The 14,883-nt window shown below is 43.1% G+C and overlaps 1 protein-coding gene across 5 annotated transcripts in view; it reads right to left on the bottom strand.

The window, feature by feature from the left end:
* ARNT2 (aryl hydrocarbon receptor nuclear translocator 2) overlaps positions 1–14,883 on the bottom strand; it is a 104,258-nt gene that overhangs the window by 78,448 nt on the left and 10,927 nt on the right. For 4 of the 5 annotated variants that reach the window (XM_034421392.3, XM_034421393.3, XM_087877919.1 and 1 more), the window contains exons 2-3: positions 6,927–7,038; positions 2,988–3,035 (exon numbers count right to left, since the gene is read on the bottom strand). In XM_034421392.3, the coding sequence (XP_034277283.1) occupies positions 2,988–3,035; positions 6,927–7,038 (160 nt within the window). Of the gene's footprint in view, positions 1–2,987; positions 3,036–6,926; positions 7,039–9,943; positions 10,158–14,883 lie in introns of those variants that run through there. The other variant, XM_034421394.3, reaches the window with a different exon arrangement.

Below are 14,883 nucleotides of genomic sequence, written 5' to 3'. Positions count from 1 at the left end.
GCGCGGACCAGGGAGACATCTCTTCATTCCATCCGGCCTGTTGTGATTGCTATCTTTTTTTTTTTTTAATCTTCTATTGATTTTATTGTAATTTCTTTGTTTGTCGTGAGCCACCCAGAAGGGTTGGGAGTCAGACAGCACAAAAGCTTCAACAACAGCAACAACAACGACAAACGAAGGTTCACCCATGACACCTCAGCAGGCTGCTGAGTACATCTGGTTCTTAACTTACGACCCAATTAGGGCCAGATTTTCTGTTGCTAAGCAAGGGAGTTGCTAAGGGAGTTGAGCCCAATTCTAGCCAGGGTTGATAGGCGAATCACTGCAGTTAAACGAATAGCTATAGCACTTAGATTTATATACTGCTTCATAGTGCTTTACAGCCCTCTCTTAAGCTGTTGTCAGCTTTGGAAGCCATATTAGGCCGGAAGCTTCCATGCTGCCACCTTCTCCTGTGTGGGAAAGTAGGAGGGGGGATTTAGTAGAGGGGTTGCCTGTAGACATGATAGCATTCTTCCTCTCGGTCAAGGTCAGGCCGATCCTGCATCTGGAGAAGGAGTGGTCGGAGTGCTGTCTCAAGATGGGACGGACGGTGATTGGAGCATGTGATCGACTGAGGAGTGAGGGGATGGTTTTGGGGGTTTTGATTTACTGAGGGAAAACTCTGACCTCTCAGATTCAGGTTTTCATAGATGTGCCAGTTTACCTATTCTGGTAAATATAACTTTGAAAAATGCTTGGCGTGGCTTGGTGGGCGTGGCAGGGGAAGGATACTGCAAAATCTCCATTCCCATCCCACGAAGAATACAGTAAAATCTCCGTTCCATCCCCACTCCAGGAGAAGGATACTGCAAAATCCCCATTTCCTCCCAATCAGTTGGGACTTGGGAGGCAGAGAATAAATGGGGGCGGAGCCAGTCAGAATTGTTACTACCGGTTCTCCGAACTACTCAAAATTTCTGCTACCGGTTCTCCAGAACTGGTCAGAATCTGCTGAAACGCACCTGTGGGACAAGCCTCTTTATGCTCTTGGTATAAAGAATCACAGAAGGAATGCGTTAGAAGGGACTTCCAATCCATGCCAAGCCCTGTCTCCCTGAACTTCACTAAACCACTCCCAACAAACAGCCTTCGGACCTCATTTAGTGGAGCAAACTATCTTGAAAGCTTCCTCGTTCAAAAACCATTTAGAAAGCTGCCTCTGGATTGAAAGGACGAGGAACGCAAAGCCTTGAGTTTGAAATCCCAGAGAAGGTTGTTTTCATCGCACCTACAATATGTCAAACGGATGGGAAGGCACTCCAAGGAACGCCAAGCTTATAAATACTGCTTTGTCATTTCGGTATTTTCAAGCAGAGCTCCTGGGCCAGACTGTGTAAGGACAGAGCAATAAAGCAGCAGTAATAAACCGTTAGGGAGTTTGTCACAGGGTAGGCAGAAGGATGGTAGTTCGCTCTGATTCATTTCCAAGAAGGGCACTGCAGGATTGTGATTTGCTCACCTGCAGGAAAAATTATTCTTGTATTCCATCCATTCTATTTGGATAGCTCTACCGCTTTGCAGCCGAGTGTATAAATGCTCTTTCTAAGAATGGAATATTAAAAAAAAAAAAGTGGGGTGGGGGGTTGCAGACAAGTCCAGCTCAATAGAATATTTCTAGCTCAGGGTTGTATTGAAGGGTCCTTGGTGCTCTCTGAGCTTGGTGCTTTACTTGCAGATGTTTCATTACCCAGATTAGGTAACATCCTCAGTGCTAGTAAGGAGTGAGATTTGGGGGGGGGAGGGGGGAGGAGGAGGAGGAGGAGAAGTGGAGGAGGAGGAGGAGGAGGAGGAGGAGGAGGAGGAGGAGGAGGAGGAGAGGAGGAGGAGGAGGAGGAGGAAAAGAAGAAGAGGAGGAGGAGGAGGAGAAGAGGAGGAGGAGGAGGAAGAGGAGGAGGAAAAGAAGAAGAAGAGAAGGAGAAGAAGAAGAGGAGGAGGAGGAAGAGGAGGAGGAGGAAAAGAAGAAGAGGAGGAGAAGAAGAAGAGGAGGAGGAGGAGAAGAAGAGGAGGAGGAGGGGGGAGGAGGAGGAGGAGGAGGAGGAGGAGGAGAAGAAGAAGAAGAAGAAGAAGAAGAAGAAGAAGAAGAAGAAGAAGAAGAGGAGGAGGAGGAGGAGGAGGAGGAGGAGGAGGAGGAGGAGGAGGAGGAGGAGGAGGAGGAGGAGGAGGAGGAGGAGGAGGAGGAGGAGGAGGAGGAGAAGGGGAGGAGGAGGAGGAGGAGGAGGAGGAGGAGGAGGAGGAGGAGGAGGAGGAGGAGGAGGAGAAGGGGAAGAGGAGAAAGAGGAGAAGAAGAGGAGGAGGAGGAGAAGGAGGAGGGGGAAGAAGGGAAGGAGGAGGAGGAGAGGGAGGAGGTCTCTGAGCTTGGTGCTTTTCTTGCAGACGCTTCATTACCCAGACTAGGCAATATCATGAGTGCTCATCTATAGATAGGTAGACTAGCACTGATGAATTACCTACCTAATGAAATGTTTGCAAGAAAAGAAGCAAGCTCAGAAAGCACTAAGAACCCTTCAGGTCCAGCATAACTACCAGGAACTTCACAGAAATATTGTGGTACGTTGCTTCCCACCACTAACCCCGAATAGTTTGCTATTGGTGTCTTCTGAAATCCCCTGAGGTCTCCTCTTCAAATCCTAATCGATGCAATGGGCTGATCAGCTAAAGAAAATGCCTCTGGTTAATAAAGCAGCACAAACACCGGTGTGTATATGTGCACGACGTGCTCACAGAGACACACTCCAAAAATGTTTAGCTTGTCAAGAGTTGCGAGGGGCATTCCTGAATTTTTTTACATTTTGTTTCATGCTCTTTAATATTAAATATATGCATAGATTAATGCATATTTGCTGAGATCACATGGGTTTCCTTGTGGCAATGGCATTATTAAATGTGCAATATGTGTCCCCTCATCCATTTATATACCTCGAGGGAGCCTGTTTTTAAAAGCTCACCTTGAAAATTTGCTGGGTCCTTCACCATCTTCATCATCGAAGTCCATTCTTGGGGGGAGAAAAAAAGAGAGAGTATTACAAGTTTATCTCTGGAATATAGCTGGAAGAGCCTGCATGGATTAAGGGAAGATGAGGTGAATTATGCATTATTTAGAATAGAATAGAATAGAATAGAATAGAATAGAATAGAATAGAATAGAATAGAATAGAATAGAATAGAATAGAATAGAATAGAATAGAATAGAATAGAATAGAATAGAATAGAATAGAATAGAACAGAACAGAACAGAATAGAATAGAACAGAACAGAACAGAACAGAATAACAGAGTTGGAAGGGACCTTGGAGGTCTTCTAGTCCAACCCCCTGCTTAGGCAGGAAACCCTACACCACTTCAGACAAATGGTTATCCAACATCTTCTTAAAAACCTCCAATATTGGAGCATTCGCAACTTCTGAAGGCAAGTTGTTCCACTGATTCATTGTTCTCACTGTCAGGAAATTTCTCCTTAGATCCAGGTTGCTTCTCTCCTTGATTAGCTTCCACCCATTGCTTCTTGTCCTGCCCTTGGGTTCTTTGGAGAATAGCTTGACTCCCTCTTCTTTGTGGCAGCCCCTGAGATACTGGAACACTGCTATCATGTCTCCCCTAGTCCTTCAGTTCATCAAACTAGGCATACTCAGTTCCTGCAACCGTTCTTCATATGTTTTAGCCTCCAGTCCCCTAATCCTCTTTGTTTCTCTTCTCTGCACTCTTTCTAGAGCTCCCACATCTTTTTTTTTTTTACATCGTGGCAACCATTTCTCATGATGCCTCCCCTTTCTCTGCTCATTAGCGATGCTCATTATACTTCCAGTTCTTCCTTTTTGTTAAGAGTTTATGAACAGTTCTGTCTCTTCTCTCTTTGGAGCAAACCTAAAACAGCCAAAATGGGCTGAGTGCAGCTCTCCAAATAATCTGGACTCCAAATCCCATCAGGCCCAGCCTGCCTGGTCAACAGCAGTGGATGAGGGAAACTGGGTCCTGACATCCATAAAGCCATTATCTCTCCTTAATTTTCCCTCTCCTTAGCACTGTTCAAAAGCAGAATTGTTGGCCATCTTGAACTTTCATTGGTTTCCTTTCCATCCAGCTGATCATTAAAAGTAAGCCAGAAGTCAAATGTTTCTGTTCTGGTAAAGTTATCCTGTTATTTGCTTTGCGGGTGTTACAGCCAGATCATCTTCAAAGCCTGCCCAATTTCTTCACCCGTTACTTTTCTGGTCAGCTGGGCCAAAAAAAATCCATTTCTTCCAGTTCCCCTCTTAACTTTCTTTGCAAACACAACTCCTCCACCACCACCCTTGCTACCTTCCTAATATTGCCCTATTTTTGTCACTTTGAGTTTTGAACAGAGTGGATAAAAATCAATGATTTTTTTTAAAAAAATAAAAAAATCGGATTTTTTTGATTTAAATCGGATTTTTTTGATTTAAATCGGATTTTTTTGATTTTTATCAAATTTATTTTAATAAAAACCTTTGGGGTAAAAATCTATCGTAAGATAATTTTCTATTTAAGATACACAAATAATTTACTTTATTCAGCATGAAATGGAGCTTAGTTATGTAGCAGGAGGCTGTATATTCTGCAACACTGGGACTATCGGTGAGTCAACAGCGGGTCAAAAGAGTAGCAGAGATGACAGTTGCTCTTTAAAAATTATGATTTAAATCGAGTTGATTTAAATCAAGCCTTTTTACTAGTGATTTAAATCATGATTTAAATTGTGATTTAAATCAACTCGATTTAAATCAAATCCACCCTGGTTTTGAAGTCCGATAAGATTGTTTAACTCAAAAATATGTGCTTCGCCTAGAGCAAGGACCACCATGTACAGTATCTCCCTCCCTAAATCGCCATCCCAAACCTACCTTTAAGAGGCGAGAATAGGGGAAGAGTCAGGCTGTGCCAATCAATTAAATTTTAATTTTGGTTAAATTATGGTCACCTTTTCTAATGTCATCGTTATATATTTCTGAGCAAACAGCTGTAGGGAGAATGGCTCTCATTTTCATTGAAATTAAGCTGCTCTTTCGGAGCTCCTTAATTTGTTGGTGTGCTGATTCCATTGGTGGGGAAACAGTGGCCCCTAGTGGTCACTTGGGTAGCTAATAAAATGAATCGGATTCACTGTCCACTTCCTGTCCACTTCCTGTCCACTTCCTGATGGATCTGTGTCTTCCACAAAGGGTAGAAATACTTGGAAATGCATTCCCCCCCTCCCTGGATTTTGTAAACATCTTGCTTGATTAAATGGTTTAGGGAGCTCAAAAGCTATCAACTGTTTTGTAAATACTCAAAACGGCATTTTGAGACCAGATCTTACAAAAAATATAGATTTTGAATTTTCCTTTTCTTTTCCTCTAAGGTCATTCAAGCTGCTTGTCTTTTTCCCATTTGCATTTAACTCCTCTGCAGATCAGTATATACGTTTGAAATCAAACCAAGGTTCAGACTTCCATCCTTTACAAATTTACCGTTCACAGCATTTCATTCAGACGGATGTTTGGCTAGCTTCAAAAAGACTGTTCCTTCCACCCTGAAATTTCACTGCACGTTATTCATTTGACACAAGTGAAAAAGAAAAGGGGGGAAAAAATCCATTCCTCAAGAAATATGACTGCATCTAACTTTAGCTTTCAGTCAAAAACACAAGGTGGAAACTATTAATTCAGGGAGTAGAAAACCTTTTTGTGCTTAGTGGCTGAAAATCGTTTTAGAGAAGATGAAAGTTTCACGGCAGATTTTTTTTTTCTTTTCCAATTTTGTACCAGATTGATTCTGGCCACTGTCAGCATCCCTCTTAATAAATTATGATACTTTTCATTTATCTTCGTTGGGATGATATTATTTGCGATTTTACTTTATATTTTATTTTCAGAAATTTCTGAACAGGTTGGTCTATTTCTTTCCAGTCATTTTAGTGTCTGTGTATGTATGTATGTATGTATGTATGTATGTATGTATGTATGTATGTATGTATGCATGCATGTATGTATCCACCATCTAGGATAAAATGTTCCTTCATCGTCCTGGCATTTCCAACCTTTATTGCTGCATGATTTATCCATCTCGCAATACCACCTCTTCTTTTCCCTCCAAGTGTTAGAAAATCCATCAGAGAGTGACTTTCAGAGAGAAGACCTGTGTACTAATGCAAAAGAAAAAGGATCACTCCCTCCTAAATCCAGTCATTCTCCATGAAGTGTTTGTGCAAAATTTGCAGCCATTTAGCATGTATCTGTGTTAAGGTGTGTGTGTGTGTGTGTGTGTTTGCATGAGACAAAGGGAGGGAGGGAAGGAGGAGGAGGGTAAGAAGAGGTATAGGAGGAGGTGAAGGAGAAGGAGAAGGAGAAGGAGAAGGAGAAGGAGAAGGAGAAGGAGAAGAAGAAGAAGAAGAAGAAGAAGAAGAAGAAGAAGAAGAAGAAGAAGAAGAAGAAGAAGAAGAAGAAGAAGAAGAAGAAGAAGAAGAAGAAGAAGAGGAGGAGGAGGAGGAGGAGGAAGAGGAGGAGGAGGAGGGGAGGGGAAGAAGAAGAGGGGGAGGAGGAGAGGGAGGAGGAGGAGAAGGAGGAAGGAGAAGAAGAAGAGGAGGAGAAGGAGGAAGAAGGAGAAGGAGAAGAAGAAGAGGAGGAGGAAGGAGAAGGAGGAGAAGGAGAAGAAGGAGGAGGAGAAGGAGAAGGGGGAGGAGGAAGGAGAAGAAGAAGAGGAGGAGGAAGGAGGAGGAGGAGGAGGAGGAGGAGATGGAGGAGGAGAAGGAGAAGAAGGAGAAGAAGAAGAAGGAGGAAAAGAAGGAGAAGGAGAAGGAGAAGGAGAAGGAGAAGGAAAAGGAGGAGAAAAATTTGAAAATATCTTGTTAGTCCACTCAACATTATTTTGGAAAAAGTGATGCTTACTTACCCAGAACGCCTCTTTCCCCCTCTGGCAGGCACAGATCCTGCCATTCTCACTTGACCAGCGGCCATGGGTGCCACTGGCAGTGTCACTGACCCTGGTATGTCCGATGCCATTTCTGTAACACAGAACATAAAGCGTCAGCTTAAGTTGGTAGGCAAATGGCGTGATGGTCTCCTGGCATAGCTGAGCTTTTGATAAAGCTTCTGCAGTGAGCTCATTCACAAAATGGCTTCTCTGGGAGACTTCCTTATTTACAGAATGGCTAAGGAAAGTCTCTTGGATACACATGGTCTACTCGTGAAAAAAGGAGACCGAAATGATCCAATTTCTCTATTTTCAGGGGGGGGAACCCCCTTTTTAAAAAGAAATTTAGACGGAAAACAGGAAGTTGTCCCAGTGGTTCATTTTTAAGATGTCGTTCCCACCAAATGCCAATGCCATCTGAACTGTTACAAATACAATGATTCTAAACTTCAGGGGTTGCTTGAGCCAATATATTAATCACCATTCACCATGGATGTAGAATGCATAGGAAAAATGCTAAATCTATGACTCTTTAAACCTGCTAAGATTAGATAGAGAGCCAGTTCGATGTAGAGGTGAAAGCAGGGGCGTCAAACTCCCTAGCATACAAATTGAATTAATAAAATTAAATTTAAAAAAAAAACTCAATTTCATTGAGGGCCGCAATCAGGGTTGTGTTTGACCTCGGGGAAGGGGGCTGGGGGGCATGGCCAGGGGGCGTGGCCAGGGTGGGCATTGCCAGCTCGACATCACTCGTGTCAGACTACGATGCTATCTCAAAATTAAATGAATTTCCAAACTGCCAATCTTTAAGGAAATCTTTCTTTAATTGAGCACAGCCAGCAGATCATGACTCCGCGCGGACAAGACTGACCTTTTGCCCCCCAATCCCTCCCTTTCCGATCCCCAAATCTCTGCTTCTCATTGGCTATCTTCCAAGTCATTCTTCAGACTTCTTTTCCTCGTCATTTCTCAGGAATGTGCCCCCTCCCCTCATTTCCACGACAACCCGACTTCAAAGGGATTTAGCAGGCAAAATTTCAGAGTTTATCTCTCGCTCTCCTCTGCTCTCTATGCCAGCGTTGAAACGCTGACATCGCGCTTGTGATGGCCCGAGCGCTCTGCCAGGGAAAACGGGCTCCCCAGCTCCGTTTTCGGCTGCAATGGCCTCCTGCAACCCTCTGCCAGTGAAAATGGAGCTTGCGAGGGCTGCCTGTGCCCCTCCCGAGCTCTGTTTTCGCTGGCAGAGGCTGCGTCCTTCGCTGGTCCTTCGCTGTTTCCAGGGCGGTCCCGGGGCCTTCAGTTTGACACCCCTGGGGTTAAGGTATAAGGCTAGAAGCCAGGAAGGAGACTGTGAGTTCTAGTCCTGCCTTAGGCACAAAGCCAGCTGGGTGACCTTGGGCCAGTCACTCTTTCTCAACCCTAGGAATGAGACAATGGCAAACCACTTCTGAAATCTTGCCAAAAAAACGGCAGGTCCTTCTTCAGGTGTCGACACTGACTCAAAGGTAACCCCCACCCCCACCCCAAAAAAAGGATTTGCATGTAGTAAATCTGAGATTTACCTATTTTTTTTATTCAACAGACTTCTGATACAAATGGGGGGGGGAAATCATTTTACTAATATGCAACCTTTCATTTGCTTTTTAATGGACATTTGGATCTTATGGGCACCTCTTTCCTCCATCAGTCCGTTAAATCAAGATAAATTATATTAGGATCATTCTATGCTTCCATTTCCCCCTCGCCTCCAAATTCATTATATTGCTGAGTTTTAGGCCTTAATGATATTTACAAGCGTTCTAATAAAAATAATAAATAAGTCATAAATTAAACCACCAAATTGATTTGAATGCAACATTTACATTTTATTCCCACTGCAATCCTTCAAATGCTTAGGAGAGATGGTAGCTTGGAAACAAAGCTTTGGATGCTATTTTCTGGGGAATAACATTGTAAAAATAATAGGCCAATGGCTTTTCTTAACGTTTTCCTTTTTTTAAGATTATGAGTTGTTAAAATATCTGTTAGCTATGCAGCGTCTTTTTAGAGCCAAGTAACCTCTAAGAATAAATAATTAAAGAAAAATTCCAGGTTGTCAGAATGCTAGGCTATCTGTACAATTTGTCTGATCCAATGCAGTTGTCCTTACAAATAATTCTTTGAAACATACAAGAACATTACAACACCGTTTTTTTTTTAAAAAAATGACGTTATTAATTACATTATCAGCATTCCATGAATTAGCAATTCCCAGCAAACAACTCTCCATGCTACATGAATGTCAAAGAGAAACCCAAATACTCAACATTTGTAAAAGAGAGTTTAAAAATACAATTTTAAGGAATGCCAGATATAGTAGATGCCTGTTCCTTAACCTTTATCGTGCAGTTAGAGGAAATGTTTGATCATCAAATGCAAAAAAGAGAACAAGGAAGAAAGAGAAAGACATACAGAGAGAGAGAGAGAGGGAGAGAGAGGGGGGAGGGAGGGAGGGAGAGGGGGAGAGGGAGAGAAGGAGGGAGGGAGGGAGAGAGAAGTGAGTGGAGGGGGAGAGAGGGGGAGGGGGAGAGAGGGAGGGATGGAGAGAGGGAGGAAGGGAGGGAGCGAGGGAGAGAGGGGGAGGGAGAGAAAGAGAGGGAGGGAGAGAGAGAGGGAGGGAGAGGGGAGAGAGGGAGGGAGGAAGAGAGAGCGAGAGCGAGAAGGAGAGAAACATAATGCCAGCTTGGCAATTGACCACAAAAGCTAAATCAAATCTTTCATAAAAACACATGCTGCACAAAATAACGTTAATCATCTCCATTCACATAATGGATAATATTGACATGAACAAAAAAAAAAAAAGCCAGAGATTCTTAAAGAGAGATTTGTGCCGCTATGATTTAAAAGAATTGGATTAATAAATTATTGCAAAGGCTCAGCTCAACCCCATCTACATTAATGCTCAACGCTCGTCCATGCGCTCTGCTCCGAGCTAGATCAGTTCTCTCTCCCACCTGTGCAGAAGCGGTCCAACAAATATGTCTTTTTTCCTCTCTCTCTCTTCTCCTTGGGATTGCACCTCCTTTCAAAAGGAATTCATAAGAAATGTCAAAAACCTCCGGGAAAAAGCATCGCTACATTGGTATTCCACTCAGAACTGTCATCGCAGATCCGTTTATCTTAACAGCAGCCTATGATTCAGCAAGGAACAAAACATCTTGCATACTGATCGATTTATTTGCAGGGAAGGGGGAACATTGACGTTAAATATTTGAGGTCTGCAGGGAAGGCAGAAACCGGAGTGGGAGAGAGCTTTTGATGTATGATAACAGGCTGACATACACAAGTTCACCAACTCATTGCCCATGGGGCTAGGGGTCTATGACTCTATGACTATGATCTCAGATCCCACGGCCATTTTAAGGTAAGTAACTTGAGATAAAAGCCTTCTGTTACCATCTCCAACTTTCCACAGTCTGGCGCCTCTCATTCGGCGAGATTTCAGCGTTGACCATGCAACCTTGATGTCATGCAACTGAAGAGCTGAAGTCCAACACAACTGAAGGGCATGGTTCAGTCAATGACTAGGTGATTCACTTAACAACCAGAATAACATAATTGGAAGGGACCTTGGAGGTCTTCTATCTAGTCCAATCCCCTGCTCAGGTAGGAAACCCTACACCACTTCAGACAAATGGTTGTCCAATCTCTTCTTTTAAAAACTTCCTGTATTGGAGCACCCACAATTTCTGGAGGCAATTAATTGTTCCTCAATTAATTGTTCTAACTGTCAGGACATTTAACTTTACTTCTAGGTTGCTTCTCTCCTTGATCAGTTTCCATCTATTGCTTCTTGTCCTGCCTTCAGTTGCTTTGAAGAATAGGTTAACTCCCTCCCCCCCCACTCGTCTTTGTGGCTGCCCCTCAAATAATGAAACATTGCTATCCTGTCTCCCCTAGTCCTTCTTTTCATCAAACTAGACATACCCAGTTCCTGCAACCGTTCTTTATATGTTTTAACCTCCAGTCCCCTAATCATCTTGGTTGCTCTTCTCTGCATTCTTTCTAGAGTCTCCACATATTTTTTACATTGTGGCGACCAAAACTGAATGCAATATTCCAAGTGCAGCCTTACCAAGGCATTATAAAGTGGTATCTGTCAAGGTCTGTGGTCGTCTCAAATAAAATGCATTTCAAACAAAATCTTTGAAGAAAAAACTCCTATTTATTGAGCACGCCATCCTAACCTGATTCCAAATGAAGCCAACACTGACTTCCAGCCCCAAAACCCTCCCTTTCCGTTACTCACTCCCCTGCACTCATTGGCCATTTTCCAAGTCATTCTACCCCTAATGTACTCCAGCTCAAAGGAATTCCCCCCTCCCATCTCATCTCCTCGGAAACATTATCTCCAGGGAAAATAAGTAGGTGAAAAGTCAGCCGTCCCTTTCCAGACACCTTCACTTCTCCTTCTTACGTCAGCACTAGAGTAAATGCAGGTTGAAGTGCTGACAGTATTAACACTTCACCTGATCTTGATTCTATCCCTCTGTTTATGCAGCCTAGAACTATGTTGGCTTGTTTGGCTGCTGCCGTACACTGCTGGCTCATATCTAAATGGTTGTCCACTAGGACTCCAAGATCCCTCTCACAGTTACTACTATTGAGCCAGGTACCACCTATTCTATGGTATGCTATTTACCTATGGTAAAAAACGGTCATAAAATTGGGTCCACACATGTGATGACTGACTTAAACAACAATTGCTTAGTGACTAAAATTCTGGTAAATTGTGTCCATAAGTCAAGGACTACCCAAAATGCAGTTTCAGTCGGGTTACTCTCCTCGCTATTCTTCACTGAGCATTTTACAGCATTCGTTTCTTTCTCCCCCTTTGAGAATGAGTTGATTTTAACCATGATTAAGTAGCCATTCAGGACCCAAGGTTCAAGAGCGTTGGGTGAAAGTGCAATTTGTTACACTATTTTAAATACAGCTGTTTTGATTTTACTCCCTGCTAGATCAGCAAGGCAGAAGTCTCCTGCTCAATGCAAGCGTTTAAAAAGCCAGCATTAAATGGGTTTCTAAGGGCAACAACAGCACCATAAAAGGGGACGACCAAACAATAAAAATCCAAACTCTTTTGAACGGGAAATTTGATGGAACTATTCTGAGTAATTTCATGTGCAAAATGGGACATTCCACTAAACAATGTGCTTGAAAAAGGTTTTAAATGTTTTGCACATCCTCAGAACCTAACAACACCTTTTCCTACCAATCAATTTATCTATCGATTTTACTTTTTGCAATCAGTCCTGAGAGTCTGCTGAGTTGAGAAGAAGACTGTTGCACAGACCTTCCTGACTTTATCGGATCCTCAGAAAAGAAGGCTCTGATTGTGGATTAAGATATACAGATTTCATCTCCTTCCTTACATGGAAACTAGATGTTTTTGGTAGGCATAAAGCATGCAAACGAAAAACATTTGGAAGACATTTGGCACAATCTACAAAACATACTATAGGGATGCGGTGGCTTAGTGGCTAAGACGCTGAGCTTGTTAATGGAAAGGTCGGCAGTTCAGTGGTTCGAATCCCTAGTGCCGCGTAACGGGGTGAGCTCCTGTGACTTGTCCCAGCTTCTGCCAACCTAGCAGTTCGAAAGCACGTCAAAAATGCAAGTAGAAAAATAGGGACCACCTTTAGTGGGAAGGTAACAGTGTTCCGTGCGCCTTTGGCGTTGAGTCATGCCGGCCACATGACCACGGAGATGTCTTCGGACAGCGCTGGCTCTTCGGCTTTGAAACGGAGATGAGCACCAACCCCTAGAGTCAGGAACGACTAGCACATATGTGCGAGGGGAACCTTTACCTCTACAAAACATACAGAGACGATGTCTATGCTATTTGTAGGAGAATACAGCATCACATTCTGAGAGGCTTAACTAAAGATTTTCTTTTTAACTAACTCTCTCTCAAAAAAAAACAAACAACAGATTTCCCTTAAACTAAATGCAGATGAATTAATTAAAGTAAAAATCTGGGATACCCTTTCCTGAATATTTCCTTACTCTCTGAAAAATACTCTATTTTTGCTACCTCTTCCCACAGTACTTTAGAATTTCTTCTGGTGAAGTTTTAGAGCTTACTTAGTTGCAAAGTTGTTTTCCTTAATGTTACTCCTTCGGTCACAACATTTTAATCTAGAAGTGTTAATTTTGTATCAAATATATATTAGGGGACCACGTTAATGTAGCAATGTAAGCAGCTCATCAGCATTCTAGGAAAGATTTCTTGGGTCATCTTTGTTCCTACAAGTTGCTATTTTATGCCCTTCAACTGAAGATAGAAAAAAAAAACCGTAATGCCTTCCTGAAGATAACACTAAGCTCTTTCATTACTCTTTCTTCAAAAAGTTGGCAGTTAACATTAAACTCACCAACGCTTCTCTCAATATCTTTCAAGATCTTTTGCCCACCTGTCTTTGGCATTCTTAAAAATGGAGAGCTAGGAAGCATTTGAAGATAACAGCAAATAACCTCACCACTTTTCTTCTTTGATTAAAAAAACCCAGATATCCCCAACATGACTGTTATTTGGGAAGCAGCTACATCAGGGGTCTCCAACCTTAGCAACTTTAAGCCTGGCGGATTTCAACTCTGGGAGTTGAAGTCCGCCAGGCTTAAAGTTGCTAAGGTTGGAGACCGCTGAGCTACATGCTTGTCCTTGCAAGTACCACTAAAGTAAAACATAGAATATAGAATCATAGGGCTAGAAGGGCTTTAGAAAGGACATGGAAGTGTTCCTATGTACCAGGAGTCATGGTGGTGCAGTCGTTAGAATAAAATACTGCAGGCTAATTCTGCCGACTGTCAGCAGTTCGATTGTCACAGGCTCAAGGTTAACTCAGTCTTCCATTCTTCTGAGGTCAGTGAAAGGTGGACCCAGATTGTCGGGGGCTCAATATGCTGACTCTGTAAACTGCTTAGAGAGGGCCTTCATTGCATCACCCAGCAAGCTTCAACCAAGCCCAGGACTCGGACAGCCCACAAAGTCAGCAGTGACCCCCTACAACAACCAATAGAATACATTTCTTGCACAGGAACAGGAAGCTCAAGGGCAAGGACCAAGAGAGGGTATAAATAACCCACTCTCTCCACTCCATGTGGTCAGCTGCCCAGGATCTGAAACCCATGTGGTCCTGTTCACCAATAAACCATCTTTCAAATCATCCTCCGTGTTTCCAGTTTCTTTCTGGCCACTTGGAACTGAACCAGATGGATATTTCTTCCAACACCCTCAAGTATTGGAATATAGTTTACCTTGTCCCCCCTAATCCTCCTCTTTGATAGGGTAGATAACTATGACAGTCATGGTACTGAAGACAATCTCTCCAAGTCCAAATTTTGTGTCCTTCAGTCACAAAAGCTGGCCCTTCTCAGCTTTGCTGTCTTTGGAGCATGAGTCTAAAGTAGGGGTCAGCAACCTGCGGCTCTGGAGCCGCATGTGGCTCTTTCACCCCTCTGCTGCGGCTCCCTGTCACTCACAATATGCGCGACAATCGCCAATGTGCAACACCCACCAGCACGCAATTTATTGGGCTTTTCAACCCCCGGTAGGCCAACCATGGATAAATCCAAGAAAAGAAAAGTTTCAGAAGAAAACAGAATGTTTAATTCTACTACATATGCTAGTTTTGTGGCCACTCAAGAAATAGTCAGGCAGAGGGAGGGTTTTGTGGCTCCAGGTGTTTTCTTTTCTATGGGAAACGGATCCAAGTGGCTCTTTGAGCGTTTAAGGTTGCAGACCCCTGGTCTAAGGGATGCTTTGCAGGGGTCTGGAAAAGACATAGCACAGCCAGTTGGTGGGGAAAAAAATGTTCAGGTTTTTCCCAAAGGAGCTGTCTTTGTTCTTGATTACCCCAGGCAGAAAATTGCCATAAAAGTTCATATTACA

This window comes from Pantherophis guttatus, chromosome 13 (genome assembly GCF_059756535.1).
Source record: "Pantherophis guttatus breed Tessera chromosome 13, ASM5975653v1, whole genome shotgun sequence".
NCBI lineage: Eukaryota > Metazoa > Chordata > Lepidosauria > Squamata > Colubridae > Pantherophis > Pantherophis guttatus.
The sequence above is the reverse complement of the archived record's forward strand: the minus strand, read 5'-3'. Positions and strand labels throughout refer to the sequence as shown.